At 34.1% G+C, this 18176-nt stretch overlaps 3 protein-coding genes and 1 pseudogene across 3 annotated transcripts; 2 read left to right on the top strand and 2 right to left on the bottom strand.

Annotated features, from left to right (window-relative positions):
• Positions 1-2866: 2866 nt before the first annotated feature.
• On the bottom strand, positions 2867-4231 carry LOC110735923 (putative nuclease HARBI1). The gene is made up of 2 exons (XM_021916097.1): positions 3853-4231; positions 2867-3780 (listed from the first exon to the last, which is right to left on the bottom strand). The coding sequence occupies exons 1-2, from the start codon at positions 4229-4231 to the stop codon at positions 2867-2869; spliced, it is 1293 nt and encodes a 430-aa protein (XP_021771789.1).
• Positions 4232-4680: 449 nt separating this feature from the next.
• On the bottom strand, positions 4681-5778 carry LOC110735922 (glutathione S-transferase T3-like). Its single transcript, XM_021916096.1, has one exon. It carries the CDS (start codon positions 5776-5778, stop codon positions 4681-4683), a length of 1098 nt encoding a protein of 365 aa, XP_021771788.1.
• Positions 5779-11885: 6107 nt separating this feature from the next.
• LOC110735921 lies at positions 11886-16893 on the top strand (annotated as a pseudogene).
• A 376-nt stretch (positions 16894-17269) lies between these two features.
• LOC110736945 lies at positions 17270-18117 on the top strand. Its single transcript, XM_021917283.1, has one exon. It carries the CDS (start codon positions 17577-17579, stop codon positions 17952-17954), a length of 378 nt encoding a protein of 125 aa, XP_021772975.1. The 5' UTR covers positions 17270-17576; the 3' UTR covers positions 17955-18117.
• The last annotated feature ends 59 nt before the right edge of the window (positions 18118-18176 follow it).

The following is an 18176-nucleotide window of genomic DNA, read 5'->3' as shown; positions in this document are numbered from 1 at the left end:
AATAACCATGTTTCTCTTCCATTCTCCAAAGGCTTCTCTAGAAAATTTCTCAGAAACTATGTAGTGTTTTTCGAAGGATTTATGTAATAAGGTGAAGTAGGATCAGAAGTTACAAAAGTTGAATTTGCTGCCATTTTCAATCAATTTGGCTAGAAAATAGACTAATATTATGATTGATTGATTCAATCAAAGAAATTATCAAAGAGATTTGTTCAAACTCTCAAGACTATGACTAAATCTGCAGAAATTTGAATCTATATACTAAGAAATTCAAGCAGAATTTTCAAGAAATTGATCGATTTATTGATTAATATGAAATAAACAGATTGAAGAACTATAATCAGAGTAGAATTGCGGAAAAGTAATTGAGTCAAACTTACTGGATTCACTGTAAGAAACCACAGGATCGAAGAAATTCTTTCTCCTGCTCTAATACCATAATGAAATTTACAGTGAAGAACAGCAAAAATTGAGAGAGAATCTAGAGAAAAGAAGAAGGAGAATTTATATTGATTGAATGAGTAATGTTTTCTGTAGAAATAAAAGTATATATAGTTCTGCTAGCTATAACAAGCAAATAAACTATTATAAGCTTTCCAATTATGTTATAACAGAATTGTAACAACCTGCCTAGTCATCATCCGAGCTGGGAGCTTGATCATTTTCATGATCATCAACAATTACACAAAAAATTTCATATTTCCATGCCACTAAGACTCACCTCCAACCTCTGGGCATCAATATATTTTTTTTCCTATTCTTGCACAGTTAAGAGAGGTTATGGAGTCCAGCATGCTAATGAACTAAACTAAGAGTGCTTGTCTTATTACAATAGATTAGCCTATAAAGCCTATAAAGAAAATGATTCTTTTTGTAATCCGATACTACATCTGCATCCCGCACTCAAGAAAAGAGGAACTACTATTGTTAACTACTCTCTCCTAATAAGTTTAGGTGAGATAAAACAAGGGCTAGTAAGTAGATAAGATAATATAAGAATTAATAATAGGGTTCGGGTTAGGATTAATTAGCTTAGATAAGATGAGAATTAGGGCTTATTTAGTTCACCTTATTTTTTCTTATCTGAATTTATCTGATTTGACCTGATCTAATCTGAACTTATTTTTTCTAAAATAAGTAAAAATAAGTTGAGCTAAAAAAGGCCTAATAAATTCTAAATAGTAAGGTCTAATAACACCTTATGTATGTAAGGTCCAATAAGTTATTAAGGTCAAAAAATAGTTGATAGTTCTTATAGGATAAGTGTTAATATGTTCAGATAAGTTAAAATAAAGTCTAATAAGTTCACTAATGAGATAAGTAAAATTCAGGTAAAGAGAACACTATCTTAATTAGACTTATTTTGTTCACAGCAAAAAAATTAGACTTATTTTGTTGAAATTAGTGAATACAAGTATAAGACAAGAAGAGGAAGAGATATCCTTATATTTAGCCATTTTAAGTAGTACTGTCAAAACGGTTTGACAGTTCGATTTCGGTTCGTTTTGAAATCGGGTCGGTTTGAAATCGGTTCAAGTGTCTTACGAGTCGGTTTCAGTTTGGTTCGTTTAAATAATTATCGGTTCGATTTAGTTTTAGTTTATTCTTGAGCGGTTTAAATTGGTTGGGGTTGTAAACGGTCTGGGTAGTAAACGGTTCGGTGCAGACAGGTTGTGGTTTGTTAACAGTTTGACGTAAAAGGTTTTTATCCTGGTTCAAATGGTTTCGGGTTGGAAACGGTTCCGGGTTAGAAATGGTTCGGTTCTTTTTTGGTTCAGTTTTATTTTAGTTAAGTTTATAACTGGTTCGGCTCGTTAATGGGTTCGGTTCTTCTACGGTTTAATATTATTCGGATCGGTATTCATTTCGGGTTTACTAAATTACGGTTCGGGTCTGTTTTTGATTTCAAAAAATCGGTTTTTTATCGAGTCGTTTGGATTCGGGCAATTAAACGATTTTGGTGAAATTTGAAAGTACTTTCTAACTTTTTGCTTGTTAACAAGTTTTATATCAAGCCGAGACTTCATCACTTCATATTTAGGCATCATATTATATACAAATTCTCATTAATTTTACAAATACTTATCATCTTATGTTTCAAGTTTAGCCATGCTGATCTTTATTACGAAGTAGATTATAAAAGTTTAGTGCATTAATGTATTATTGTTTTACTATTATATTATTATCTGCTTCTTATTTGATCATTTAATTGATAGTGTCATAATCATGATTTGATGAGTTGTTGTGACATCGAAATTTGCAATTTGGTATTCGATACTTAATTAGTCAACAAGACTGATAATTAAGACTCGTTTATCATTATATATTTGCATAAAGTTATATATGAAGATATTACAAAGTAGTTTGATTTGTATAAGAGCATCATTATTGGTGAACAAAAAAAAATGGTTCATGAGTCACTATCACCATTTCTCTCTCATCCACATCAACCCAACAAACCATTTACAATATTCACTCTTAACAATGAACACTAAACAATGGTTCATCATCAATACTCCGTACCCCACCTTATTTTATTTTTGTAAATATAATCTATTTAATTCATAATTATAATTTATTAACTCGATGTCAATGTAATTAATTGACGTATTTAATTTTTTAATCGTGATTACTAATTAAGAAATCATCGCATTTTTTTATCAGCTTTTTTAAAAACTAATTCTTGTGATCAATATTTTTAAACAACAACGCAGCTAATTTTAATTAACATAATTAAAAAAAAAAAGAGGTACAAATCGTGATTACAGTACTACAACTATAATCAAGTCATTTTTTTTTAAAAAAAAAAAGAACTACTACACATCGTTTTGTAAGATGTCCTTAGGGATAACCATTTGTTGTAAACCTAATTGCGTAAGTTCTCGTTGTTACCAAATTTATTCCATATATGTGCGACCAAGTCGTTTTTTAGCTGCAAATGAGTCTGTTGATCCTCAATCTCTGTTCTACGAGTCAAGTATAAGCCGATATCCACAATACGATCAGTACGGTACTCGGTAGTGTCCTCATTAGCGTTGCCTCCAGCATTCATAAACTCATTGGTATTAACGTTATTTTGATACGTCTCTCGTTCATCTTCAACAATCATATTATGTATTATGATGCAAGCGAGCATGATATTGTGGAGTATGTCGGTATCCCACGCCAAAGACGGCTTTTTAATAATGGCAAAACGAGCTTGAAGGACCCCAAATGCGCGTTCAACGTCTTTCCTTGCAGCTTCCTGGTGTTTTGCGAATAAATGATCCTTACGAGCTTGTGGACTCGTAATGGATTTCACAAAAGTAGCCCATCTAGGGTAGATTCCATCAGTAAGATAATACCCATTCGTATAATGATGACCATTGACTACGAAGTTCACAGCAGGTGTTCGATCCTCTAAGACGTCTTCGAACACAGGGGATCGATGAAGCACATTAATATCGTTGCAGCTACCTGGCATCCCAAAGAACGAATGCCATATCCATAGATCTCTGTCCGCAACTGCCTCCAGTACGAGAGTTGCAACTCCTGCTCTTCCTTGATACTGCCCCTTCCATGCGTGTGGACAGTTCTTCCACTCCCAGTGCATACAATCAATGCTGCCTATCATGCCAGGAAATCCACGTTCTTCCCCAATACGTAGCAATCTTTCTATTTCTGCGATGTTTGGACGACATAGGTACTGATCACCGAACTGGTTGATGACACCTTCTGTAAACTTTTGGAGTGCCAATCGTGAAGTAGCCTCACTTATACGGACATACTTATCACAAGCGTCTGAAGCACACCCGTAAGCTAGTTATCTAACGGCCGCAGTGCACTTTTGAAGTGGAGACAACCCAAGACGACCTGTCGCATCTCGCCTTTGTTGAAACCAAGGGTCATGTTGGGTCACTGCGTTGAGAAGGCGCTCAAACACATGTTTACGCATTCGAAACCGGCGCCGGAACAAGGAACTTGGATAAACTGGGACTTCCGCGAAATAGTCATTGTATAACCGTGCATGACCTTCTTCGCGTCCCCTATCCTTTCGGGGCTCAGTAGATTTGCGTCGGCGTTGCTGAGTGGCAGCTTGAATAATTGGTGGAATGTACTCATGCATTACGTGTTGTATCATAAGACACATTTCATTACGTTGTTGAACTCTAAGCTCCCTTCCCTCATCATCCGAGTTAGATGAAGATGAAGAGGAATCGGTTGAGCTTAAGTTGAAACTGTTTGAATTCATTTTCTACGTAAGAAATGTAAGATAGAGTGAGGTTTTCTAATAATAACTGCAAACGATTTATGTGTTTGTGTGTAAAATAAATGAAAGGATGGTGTTTATTTATAGTGAACTAATTTGTAATTCTTCTTCAGAAATAACTGAATATAAAGAGACAAAGATCACATGGGCTATGACAAACACTGGATTAGAACCACACAGAAATTGAATGGAGAAGAAGGGTTTCACATGGGCTAACAAAGGGGAAATTAAGATACTGACACAATTATATATAAAGAGACAAATTGATATAATTGAATAAAGAGACAAAGATCACATGGGCTATGAAAATGGGATAGTGGAAAAGATCCATTTTACTGATTAATTGATAAAGTACAAATAATTGGAAATGGGTACAAGAGGTTGAACTGGAATTGAAAACTTATCACTACTGAAAATGAAGATTACAATGCCTAAGCATCATTAGTGAAACTTATAATTTTGTTCTGAAGTATTACTATCATTTCGTCTTCCCACTGTTCTCGGTTTACTTTCTGTTCTAGACGAGCTAGTTGCTCCCAGTGGATCCTATGTTGTTCTAGCTCAATTTTCCGTTGTTTCCTTGCCTCCTTGCGCTCCTGTATTTCAAGCCTCTTCATTTCTGCTTCGTTTGACACATTCATCGAATCCCCAAATAGCTGCAATCGGGTGTTGAATGTTTCTAATTCCTTAAATGCTTCACTTGATGGAGCTTTACCCTTCAACCTCGACTTAGCCTTTTTAATTCCTTCAACACGAGCTACTCTCTCATCACCGACACCCACGCTGGTTGGTGTGGTAGGTGAGGAATTGTCACCCTCATCCCGTGTCCTCTTCCCACTACTTCCGCTCCCTATAGACTCATCCGTCAGTGGAGTTGAATGTGGACGTCCCACCGAAGGCTTGAATGTTTGTTGGTCCAAGAAAGACCGGAATTTGTCAAACTTCCTAATTTGGATCCATTCCTCGTAGAAGGTGAATCGTCCGGACGAGTTCTCATGGATTTTGTGGGCCTCTTGGATAACATCATCTTCGTTATAGCCACTTCCCTTTCGCTTCCGGGCCTTATCATAGCTTTCGCACCACTTTAACACGGCTTCAGAGATTCGCATCCACCTTCCCTTCAGACTACTAATAGTTCGTAGGGATATTTCAACTGGATTCGATACCCTGGCAGCATCGTATGCGTCCAAGACTCTGTTCCAAAATTGACCCTTCTTTTGATTTGTGCCGATAATTATGTTGGTGCTGGTGTTCATGTAGGCGGATATAAGAGCCGCAGTTTCTGATCGCGACCAACTTCTATTGTTTGAACAACCAACATGAAATTCCGGAGTGGATTGGAGTGGTTGCTGTAACATTTGAGTGAAGTTTTGATGGGGGGAAGGAGTTTCATTTCCCTCACCATCATCCTCGCATTCTTCATTTGCCTCATCTTCTTCAGATAAGACATTGCTCGATTCCCAAATATTGGGGTTCGGTTGTTGTGACGGAAAATTACCAGATGCAGCACCATATTCACCGTAACCCATTGGTGTCATGGAGATGTGGGAAATTTGAACTGCTTTGAGAAAAATTAAAATTTTAAGGGAAATTTGGTGGATTATATGGGAAACTTGACTGGGGTCTTTGAGGATAAACACTAGAAAAATTATGGGGAATATTTGTGGGTGTTTGTGAAAAATTAGGGGGATTTGGATAGAAATTGGCTTGATTTGGGATAATATTTTGACCCAAATTTTTTTTTCTGCTTTCTATTTGTATTGGGGTTGGTATTAGCATCCATAATTATAATTTATAATTGGAAAAAAAAAAATTAATATTAATAGTAATAATAATAATAATAATAATCTTAATAATCTTAATAAACAGAAATAATAATAATAATAATAATAATAATAATAATAATAATAATCTTAACAATCTTAATAAACAGAAATAATAATAATAATAATAATAATAATAATAATAATAATCTTAACAATCTTAATAAACAGAAATAATAATAATAATAATAATAACGATAATAATAATAATAATAACAATAATAATAATAATAATAATAATAATAATAATAATAGTAACGATAATAATAATATTAATGATAATAAATAAAAATAATAATAACAATAATAATATTAATATTGGTAAAAATAATAATAATATTGGTAATTAGTGAGGGGATTTTTGAAGAGAAAATATAGTAGAAAAGAAAATGGATTTTTAAAGTTGAAGAAAGTATATCAATATGGGTGTCTATTTATAGAGGGGAAAAAAAGAAAGTCGTTGGTAATTTTTTTTTTTTTGGATTTGTATTTTGTAAAATATATCCGTTGTAAAATTACAACGGATATATTTAAAACTGACAACACGTGTCAAGCAGCGGCTGGGCCAAGTGGCGCGCTCCCTTGAAACGACGTCGTTTTGCTTTTAGTTGAGTGGAAAAATTGGGTGGGGCCCACAACGAATTTGTTCCTCTGACTGATTGCAGCAGCAGCAACAATCGAACTTGCAACCACTCAAGATGAACAAACTTAGAGTTTGCCATTAAGCCAACCATTTTATTGTTCACTCATTGTGAACCATTTAATTGTTCACCCTTAAGGGTGCTCTAATGAAAGAAAACATTAATGATTAAGAAGGTAATATTGATTCTTTCAATCGATTATACATACACACAACATCTAATTATCTCATATTCTCATAGTTAAATATTTATTAGTATAAAGTTATGGATTAGTAACATTATTTTGACTGGATCAATAATTTGAGTTGTAGTCTTAAGATTAGCTAAATATCATTGTTCGTGTAATTCAAAGTATAATGATCTACACCGTCACCAACTTTTATTTTAATACTCCCTTTGTCCCTTTATTTTTGCCACATTGTCATTTTTGGGGTCAAAGTTTGAAAACGTTGACTATAAATTACCGATTGTTATATTTTGTTTAAATATGTGGGTTGCAGTACTATTATTTGGTTGTTTGGTTAAAATTTTTTTTTACATATTTGATTATCGATTGTGACTCACCAGTCGGAAATTCCTGGGTCCGCCACTGCTAATGGTTGATTTCTTTCAAAGTTAGAAAGGTGATTTATATTGTTGTAGCTATTAGAGTGAACACTTACATCTACTTTGTGTTTCTGTTTTTTCAGCAATGGAGCAAGAGTTTGATGATTATGATGAGGACAGATAAGATTATTTTGAAACTATAGATTCTTAATACACTGTTCACAATCAAGATTCTACTCAACAGCAAGTCACTAACACTAGTGGTAGTAAGCGTGGACGAACATCAGATGTTTGGAGGCATTACACCTTTTTTGATAAGATGGTTGGTCTTGCTCTGATAAAATATGCTTGATGCAATGTTTGTGGTAATGAATATAAAACACTAGGTAAGGCAGGTACTTCAACTAGTTTATCTCATACTAAGACATGCATGAGTAAAAATCCACACCATCCTTGGAAATCATGAAAGTGGTGTTGAGCCCCCGTTTAATCAAACTCGTCATTTACAATTGCTTGCTAGAGCTATAATTTTGCATTCCTATCCTTTAAGTATTGTGGACCATCATGGCCTTAGGGAAGTTTTTACGAATCTGAATCCCAACGTGAAGCATGTGTGTACAAATACTATTTTGAAATATTGTATTGCTGAGCATGATAAGTTTAAGTCCTTGTTGTTGCAATCTTTTTCTGGAATTGAACGTAGAGTTAGCTTCACTTGTGAATTGTGGACAGCATGCACTAATCGAGGTTATCTCACTTTAACTGCACATTATGTTGATAAAATTTGGTGTCTTAGATCTAAAATTCTGAATTTTAGATATTGTGGTCCTCCTCATACTGGTGCTGAGATAGAAAAATTTGTGTTTAAACTTATTGGGGAGTGGAACTTTCAGGGTAAAGCTTTTATAATGACTGTTGATAATGCTCGATCCATGGATGCTATGGTTAACCTTTTGACGAAAGATTTAATGTTGACTTCTCCTCTTCCTTATAATGGTAATTTTTTCATATTCGATGTTCAGCTCATGTCTTGAACATTATTGTTCAAAGAGGTTTAAAAGAAGTTGATAGTAGTGTTCAAAAATTGCATGAGGTTTGTAAATATATTGATTCTTCAGACTCTAGACTTACTCAATTTGAGCATGCTCTTTCTGAGGTTAACTGTGTGTTTAATGGAAAGTTACGTCTTGATGTTTTGCCTCGTTGGAATGTCACCTATACGATGCTCCGAAAAGCTTTAGAAGCAAAGGAAGCCTGAAAGTGGTTATCGATAAGTTTATGGGTTATGAATTCAAACTTTCGGATGATGAGTGGGATACCTTACTAAAATATGTAATTTCCTAAAGCCATTTTATGAAATCACTGTGTTATTTTCTGGTTCAGAATATCCTACTGCAAATTTGTATTTTGCTAGTGTTTTGAAAATTGAGCACACAATAAGTAAAGCCCATATAGACCCTAAACTTGTACTCATGACAAAAGTTATGTTTGAAAAGTTTGAGGGCTATTGGGATGAATATAGTTTGATCCTTTCAATTGCTATTGTTCTTGATCCTCGCTATAAGCTTGTTCGAGTGACGAAGATGTTAAAAGTACTTTATGTTGATGAGGCATGTGTTGAAAAGGCGAAGGTGATTAAAGATGCTCTTTTGGAGTTGTATAACTTATATTCTTCTATGTCTTCCAGTTTTAAGTCAAGTACAATTGTTCCCAGCCCACTCCATCCCAACTGTTATCGATAAATCAAATAGTCACTTGGAGGATGATATATTCAAGGTAATCAGTTTCTGTTATTGTGGTTTACAAAAATAATAATTATATGTTTTAATTTTTATTATTTAATAAAAGCATTTTGTTTGAACTTTCATAGTATGTTGATGATGAGGATGGCCCATCAAATCGGCCATCGATGGAGATTGATTCTTATTTGTGTACTCTTTGTCAACCGACTTATGAAAGGCAGAATTATGATGTTCTCAAGTATTGGGAATCTCAAATTAGTGTGTACCCCATATTAGCTGTTATGGCTAGGGATGTTTTGGTCATTCCTATTACATCGGTAGCTTCTGAGTCTTCTTTTAGCATGGGTGGTCGTATTTTAAACAAGTATAGGAGTGCGCTTTTGCCTAAGAATGTTGAGGCGTTGGTTACCACACAAATTGGTTACGTGGTTATGATTGTGATATTGAAGAAGGCGTCCTTGAAATTGGTAAAGAGGTGATAGATGAAAGTTTTGCATCTAATTAGGAAGGTATGGATGTTGTATTGTAGTGATGCTTAATTTATATTGTGTTGCTTCATTTTTTTTTTCTTTTTTTTTTGAGAAAAGTGTTGCTTCATTTCTTACACTGATGCTTAATTATTATATTTCAGGTATTTATTATTAATGTTGTTTTGCGTTGCTGCTGCATTTTGGTTGTTCTATGCTACTGCATTTTTGTTGGAGCTGAAGCACTCACTCCACGAATGATCTCCTTGCAGTGTTCAACCTCAAGCCTACTGGCTACTCTTTTAAAACTAATTATATATGGTTTAGTTTCTTTAGTCAACTATGGAGCAATAAACTCGTGCTTATACATATAAAAAAAGAACGAACAGAATTTTGCTCTACTGTAATGAGAAGTCAGAGTTGAGTTGGGTTGAGTTTAGTTGTAATTGTAATGAGAATCATAAATTTTGATGTGAATTACAGAAAGTATTATATGCTTTGGATATTCTGATTAAATCTAGAAAATACATAATATGTTGATATTGTTAGATGTTGAATGAGATATACAGAAACTTGGTAGTAGCAACAACATAATCAGTGACAATAAAAGTCATGGAGTTGTATATTGTGGTTCAGAAAAATCTGCTACAAAAATAAGCTATTCTCCATTTTTTTTAAATATAATACACTATTCTTTGTGTTTAAGAATTTTGTTTTGTGGGACCACTTTATAATCCCTTAGAAATAGCATTTTGTTAGCTATTTAGGTTAGTCAATATTCTGCCGTTACATGTAGCAAATCAATTAGCATATTCTATGCCTAACTTATAGCTTGTAATTCATGTACATATTCCTTTCTATTACTTATTAGCATATTCATGTATCATATTCTGTTTTGATAATACAATACTCACGGATTAGCTAACAAAATGCTATTTCTAGGGGAAATCAGTATTAACTAAGATATATACAATTAATATGATAAATATAGGGTCTCAAAAAAAAATGATAAGTATAGAATATATGCTAAATATATTCTAACACTTAATCCAAATAATTACGTAAAAAAAGTGTACCAAAAAAAAATATAATTACATATAAAAAAAAGTCGAGGAAAATAATTAATAAACATGTGTGCATAATAATTATGTTTCCAAAAAAAAAAACACATGTGTGCATAATTTGATTTCATTTAAAATACCTTTTAACTTGGTTATAATCTTTTTTTTATAGTAAGCGGTTTGTAACGGTTCGATTTATAAGCGGTTCGGTTCATAAATGGTATGGTTTATAAGCAATTTGGTTTATAATCAGTTCAGTTTATAAACGGTTTGGTGCAAAGGGGTTGCAGTTTGTTAACGGTTCGGTGAAAACGGTTTTTATGCCGGTTTAAACGGTTTCAGGTTAGAAACGGTTCGATTCATTTTCGGTTCGGTTTTCTTTCAGTTTGGTTTAGATTTGGTTCGGTTCGTTAAAATGTTCGGTTCTTAAACGGTTTAACATTACTCGGATCGGTTCGGTTTCGGGTTTACTAAAATGCGGTTCGGGTCGGTTTTCAGTTTCAAAAATCGGTTTTTAATCAGTTCGGTTCTCATTTGGATCGGTTGGATTCGGGCAATTAAACGGTTTCGGTTTGAAATTTAACAGTGCTAATTTGAGGGGAAGCAAAGTTTTGCCCCTTCATCACCTACTTTTTTGCTTATCATATGATTCATATGGGCATACTTGTAATTAACTACTATTTGTCTATTTCCCCCATGTCCCTCAAGAAGTGTGCTGTAAACAAATGAAACCACTAAAATTTGCAAGTACACAACACATGTCAAAATTTTAGAATAAACAATATAAAATTAATTCAAATGTATTACTTCCTCCGTTCTTTTTTACTTGATCCGCTTTGAATAGTATGTATTACTTCATCACCGTCTTTAGTGAATAATAGGTAAGGAAAAACATATTCATGTGGGATCTTTTTGAATTCATCTCAATACTTATAATCATAATATATAACTTTTATAATTTTTATTTATAGAGAATTAAAATTATTGTTCGATAAAGTTTTACATTGACAAACGCGATAAAAGAAACAAGTCAAAGTAAAAAATAACAGAAGAAGTAACTAATACGGGATTAACATAATAAAAAACTTAAACAGATGGTTATATTGAAACAAGAATTGGTTTTATTCTATCAAGCAACTTATTAGTAGATTTTCAATTATCATTGTTGGTTAATAAGCTCAAATCTAGGAAATCTATTTTGATTGTGCTTGCTCTTTATTGCTAAAAAAAAATCCAAAAAGGGATGTTATCAATACTGATACGCTTCACACGCTTAGAAAAGGTATGAATAATCTCTTATACGAAGTATAAATATTATATCATCATTCATCAAACAAATTGATTATTTGCAACAAAATGACGTATAATATGGAGTGGAAGACGAACCAAAGGGAAGAGAAAGAACAACCGTTGATTGAAATACATGAAGAATTTGAATCAACGGCTGGCGGAAAATGCGAGGGTGGTGTAACTTTTGCTCTCTTTTTCAGTATCTTCATTGCTGTTTCTGGTTCTTTCACTTGTGGTTTTGCTGTAAGTTTTTTTTATACTAAATTAAAAATGATAATTCTTATGATACAATTGAAGAGTTACATTTGGAATTTTTGCATGTTAATTATGACTTTAGGAGCATATATATACTTGAATTTTTTGCAAGTGTTAACTTAGTTTGTCGTTAATAGAGGTGGAAAATGAGTCGTTTGAATTGGGTTTATCTTGACACGATTCGATAATGCGGGTTGTTTAACTTATATTTGATGTCGAATTTTAGATTTTGATGTCATGAGATGATGTGGGTTATTAAAAGTATCATGCAAATGCAACAACATAATCGACCGACTTTTTTTTTTTTTTTTTTTTAAGGTTTTATGTCAATTTCATTTATTAATAATTAGTATAATTAGTATGTGTTTAATTAAAATGTAGCACTAAATTGGAAATCCGTGTTTATGTTGCATTATTAAATATGTAAATCAAATTAGGTATTGTGTAAATGTGTTTAGTTGATGCATTAATCTCTAATGTGTGAGCTAATCTAGCATGCAATTTGTTGTTGGTGTAGGGAGGATATTCCTCTCCCGTTCACTTTGCAATCATCAAAGACTTGCACCTTTCTACAGCAGAGGTTAGTTCTTCGTTGTCTATGTCATCTACTTTTACCCTTTCTGATATTTAATCTCTGTTTGGGATCGAAATCATCGAATTATGATACTCTCTCCGTACACAATTAATCTGCTTTAAAGTTTGGGTGTGCGTCATATTTGATTACGGTTATGAATTGTCGATATGTTATATTCCCTGAACGTTTTTTTTTTTTTTGGATGGAGGTAGTGCTATTCATAACAAACTAAAGAGCACAAAGACTTTTCCTTAAAAAAAGCACAAAGATTAAGAAAACACTCCTTCTGTCCACGAATAATCATTCTGTATTTTATTTTAGGATGTCCATAAAAAAATCTTTTTGTTACTTATGACGGAATTTTACACAAAAACCATGTGATGTGGATCTCTACACTATTATTTTTCCTCACATTATTTCACACGCCCCACCCTAATTTTTATTATATGCATGTCCAAATTTAGCATGAAGGTTATTTGTGGACGAAGAGGGTAGGTTAGTGGTTGATTAGATGGTGAGTGTAAGGAAAAAAAGTGTAAGAAAAATGTGGATCAAGACAATGTTTATACCAATTAACATGAGATCTACAAATACCAATGGATACTTGTTATTGTCATTAATGACAAGAGTAGTTATTGATTTAGAACGCCCCTAAGGCCTTGGGGGACGGAGGGTGGTAAGAGGAGTAATGTAGTAAAACGAGTTGCCAAAATTGAATGAAAATTTAAGTGCTGGAAATAGAACAAAGTCATAAGAACAATAAGATGCAAAAACCTTGAAATGACATACATCATATGAGGTTTTTTGGAACCAATATGTAGATGATATCGTTTGAAATTATTTGTACCTCCGATCAATCTAAAGATTTTGTCAAATTATGAGCCACTTGACACCTTTCTTTCAAGACATATCTTAAATTTAAAGAAATTAATTTTCAACATTATGATAACAGCCAAGACAAAACTTGATGCAAATTGGCCTAATTGCTTGCCATCTCGAATAAAAGTTTCCATAACTCATTTGATCAAATGAGTATATATTGGTTCTACTTGGTGTGCATTTTGCAGTATTCACTCTTCGGATCACTTTTGACAGCCGGAGGACTTTTAGGTGCAACAGTATGTGGAAAACTAACTGATTTAACTGGTCGGCGTGGAGTAAGTTTTGCTTTATTCCTCCTAGTTTGATGGCCAAGTACTCATAAGAGTCGAAGTGCATGATTATAGTTCAACTTTCTTGCTGATTGTTGCATTGTTTCCATCAATTCTGCTATTTTGATGCAGGCTATGGGGCTTTCAAGTATACTCTGCCTTGCTGGTTGGCTTTCTATAGCATATTCACAGGTTTTAATCATGTTATATTCAAATTTTGCTTTTTGGTCAATACTTCGAGTACACTATCTTATCAGTTATCAATCTTATCATTTTTTCTTTACCTTGTGGTATCTATCGTGACAGGATTCAATGTCCCTTTATATTGGTAGACTAGCTCTTGGTTTTGCTAATGGGATCATGACTTACACAGTAATTTCTTCTTTCTGCTTAAAATCTTTTCCTACAAGAAAAAATAAGTAACAAAATATCAATAACAGTAATTGCTTGTGATACAGATTCCTGTATACGTAGCAGAAATAGCACCAAAGAATATTCGAGGGGATTAGGGCTTCTCCATCAGGTAACTCATATTTTAGAGATACTCGAAGTGTATTCTATATAAGTTCTAGGATTGTTTGACCTTGCACTTTATCCCTGTACTATGCAGTTCCTGATGTGCTGTGGAATAGCGGCGGCTTTCCTTGTTGGGCTTATAATTAGCTGGCGCAGCTTAGCTTTGATGGGTAATCATTTTTTAATTTTGATAGAAGATTGGTAATCATTTTAATTTTCATACTAAACCATACGTACTTCTTATGTATATAGCCATTTTAGGCTCGCAAAAATAATTTGGTTTAACAACATTTTTTAGGTACCATTCCATGCATGATACAGTTTTTGGGAATATTCTTCATTCCAGAGTCTCCTAGGTGGTTGGTAAGTTAAAACCAAGATTTCCTTAGGATGTTATAAAGACTGAAAGAAGAAAAACAGAACACAAAGATACCCTTGTCCTATATAATTTCTCACGTAACCATACCTTGTTGAGGATATGACACAATTTTACACAACACCCTTCATAAAAGGATAGTTGGAGAAAGTTGATTACAAATCATTAGTATCTTAGGAAATGTAACAACTTAATTCAAAAATCCTAAAATAGTTCATGTGACAATACTTCCTGACAGACAACCGAACTATAAGACAGCAAAATGAAGTAATAATGTCTCGGATGATGTTAAATCCATGATTTGCAGGTGACAGCCAGTTCTGTAGATGATTTTGAAGCAGCTTTGAAACGTATTAGGGGACAACACACTGATATATCTGAAGAAGCAGCTGATATCAAAGTAATATGTAGGCCACTGGCCTTAGTATGCTAAGTGAAATTATCATACTATTAGTTGGTGAACCTAAGACCTGTTTAATTGTCTTACAGGAATACACGGAAACTGTTGAAAACATCTCAGATAAATTCTTGGATGTGTTCCAGATGAAATATGCTTATCCACTTACTGTAAACCCCATAAATTAGCAAAATAATATTTTCGGTGTAGTAATTTCCTATATGATGAATTTCAGTTTCTTGTACTACATAATATACAGTAAGATCTTAATTTAACTTTTTTTAGGTAACCTTGGACTTATGGCCCTAGGAGGATTTGGTGGGACACAAGGGATTTTATTTTACGCATCTGCAATCTTTGAATCGGCTGGTAAGTCAGTCGCAGCAGCATTTGGAAATATATGATACAGTTGATCGCAGGCTGACATTTTTTTGTGTTTAATTTTACCAGGAGTTCCAGGAAGTATAGGAACTATAGCTATGGGCCTTATCCAGGTTTAATTATATACTTCGTATACAATAGCAAACAAAATCTGATTTCTGATTTCTGATTTCAGAGTTTTTCTCCAACTTTTCTCTGAAAACTATATGAAAACCTCAATCTCTCTGCAGCTTCCACCATTTGCGCTATGTGTATTTTTTATGGATAAATATGGAAGACGGCCACTATTGCTGGTAAGCTATTAATCAATCTTAATAAGCCTTCCACTAAACTTGTTTTGTTTGGCGTACCAATTGGTTGATCACAGAAGACAACATGTAACATAATGTTTGTGTGTTTGTAGTTTTCTGCAGGAGGGATGGGCATAGCCTGCTTCTTGGTGGCATTATCTTTCTTGTTTAAGGTATGTTCCACACCCACAAGCATATTGCTGTATTATTTCTACTTTGACATGAACTTCAGTGTCTCCAAGGTCCGGCTTTCTGACCCCTTTCTGACATAAATGTGTTTGCTGATCAGGCACATGGTTTGATGATGGACACCGGTCCCTATCTTGCCCTTGTCGGAATATTGGTACACGGTCTTTCCTTCCAATATCAAGCTGATTGCCTACATTACTTAGGCAACTAGCTGGAGCATTGTCAATAATACTCTTAAGCCTAACTACTGCATAAGACACATTTAGGACATTTCGCCTCCTAATAGTTGCCTAATGAGCTAGGCAAATAGACTTTCTTCAGAAAATACTTTCCCTTATTCCATATATATTTTCCCTCAACCTGTGACACTAAAGCTATACAGTTAATATATAGGGAGTATATCTTAATTCTTAGCGTGTTTTACTCCAGATTTTTTCTGCATCTTTTCCAATAGGAATGGGAGGGATACCATGTGTTATAATGTCAGAGGTATGTGTATTTTCATTGAGGCAGCATCCTTAATTAGTTTTATGACATTTTCTTAAAACAAAAGTACTATGTGTTCTCAGGTATTCCCTATAAACATAAAAGGAGCAGCCGGAACCTTAGCAACTGTAGTCAGCAGCACAAGTTCCTGGATCGTTACCTACACATTTATTTTTATGATGCAATGGAGCTCTTCGGGTATATCTTTCTTCCTCTCTTTTCTATTGTTTTAAGTGTACAAACCCTCATTTTTCTTGATTTTACTTTCAGGCACGTTTTTGGTGTTTGCAAGTGTTAATGCAATCTCCGTGATATTTGTTGCAAAGCTAGTCCCAGAGACAAAGGGCCGAACATTAGAGGAAATACAAGAACTAATAATTTACAAGGGGCCGGTTATGGACGCCGCCTGTAATACAAGACCATTGTTGTAGCAAAAGTTTGCCAAATGTGGTTATATTTAGGTATGCAGTAGCTTATACCTTCATCAATCTAGTAGAATTTCAGCCGTGTATATGTACAAGTTGCAGCTACATAAGACTAGCGATATTGTGGATGTTGTCAAAGCGTGCACAAATTACTGTAATATACTTAAACATTTAACTAGTTTTGTAAGAGTTGTAACTAAGAGTGAGTACTGAGTAGGGAGGTCATAACTATTCTTTTATAATCCTCAACAACCTCACCTATTATTTACCATCTGATGGACTTATTTTTTTTAAGAGTAACCGGTACATAAACTTGAATTTTCCCAAACTTTTTTTTGGTAAAAATTTGCCAAGCTACCACACAACGAGAAAATCCAAGTTTATCTTTGATATAAACCCGTGAACATATCTTCTCACAATACAATCTTTTTCTTCATTTTTAACAATACGGAGTAAAACTTTTTAATAACCTAACAAAACAAATGCATAAAATTGTGAGAGGAGATAAACGGGAAGTTTAATCTTGAGCTTCCACCCCTCCTGACCTCCTCCTATACAACTGTACTCATATCATGGCAATGATATTATAATCGACTCACCCGAGATCGATTCCCCTCTTCAACTCACCACTTTTACGGTTCTACCTAATTCCATTCCCTCCCTTTCCTTCGTATCCCAAAACTCCCAGCCGCAGTGGACCCCCACCAAAAATTTCCAATGTCTACCGCAAGAACCCCGCAACATCTGCTTCGATTACTCGTGAGTTGCCGGAAAATCTCAGCTCAGGTGACAAATCCGGCGACGGATTCCATCATTGCCATGGCTTCTTCCTCCGAGCAAGAATTCGTCTCCCATTATCGCACCAATCTCAATCGATTTCCTCGATCGCAGAATTACTGGGACGCTCGAATCGCATCTCGTGTTGGTGAGAAATTAGGGTTTCGATTGAAGGAAATTGGGGTTTCTTTTGTTGAGATTGATATTCATGAGGAGCTTTCTCGTCCTCATCATCATCGCAAGCTTGTTATTCCTCTTTTTGATTCTGTTAAAAAGACTGGTGTTTCTGTTTCCGGCACTGATAAATTGCAATTCTAGGGTTTTTTTTTTTTTTTTTTTTTTTTTTTTGGGTTATTTTGGGGTTTTTTTTGTTGGAAGGAGATTTGTATTTCTCGAGATTTTTATTTGTTTATTAATGCAACAATTTTGAACATGTTTATATATAAATTGATAAATATGATCAGGTTTATTTACTGCCTTACCGGAGTTATTATTGTTGTCCTCGTTTTGATTGATTTTTGGTGTATTGGTTGTTGTTAG

The sequence above is a fragment of the Chenopodium quinoa genome, unplaced genomic scaffold, assembly GCF_001683475.1.
Source record: "Chenopodium quinoa cultivar QQ74 unplaced genomic scaffold, ASM168347v1, whole genome shotgun sequence".
Lineage (NCBI taxonomy): Eukaryota > Viridiplantae > Streptophyta > Magnoliopsida > Caryophyllales > Amaranthaceae > Chenopodium > Chenopodium quinoa.
The sequence above is the reverse complement of the archived record's forward strand: the minus strand, read 5'-3'. Positions and strand labels throughout refer to the sequence as shown.

Bases quoted from the DNA above. Each gene is read 5' to 3' on its own strand.
- LOC110735923 (XM_021916097.1), bottom strand. From the start codon at position 4,231: ATGAATTCAAACAGTTTCAACTTAAGCTCAACCGATTCCTCTTCATCT. The intron at 3,781-3,852 runs GTCGTCTTGGGT...GGTGTGCTTCAG, and splicing joins ACAAAGGCGAGATGCGACAG to ACGCTTGTGATAAGTATGTC.
- LOC110735922 (XM_021916096.1), bottom strand. From the start codon at position 5,778: ATGGGTTACGGTGAATATGGTGCTGCATCTGGTAATTTTCCGTCACAA.
- LOC110736945 (XM_021917283.1), top strand. From the start codon at position 17,577: ATGTCTACCGCAAGAACCCCGCAACATCTGCTTCGATTACTCGTGAGT.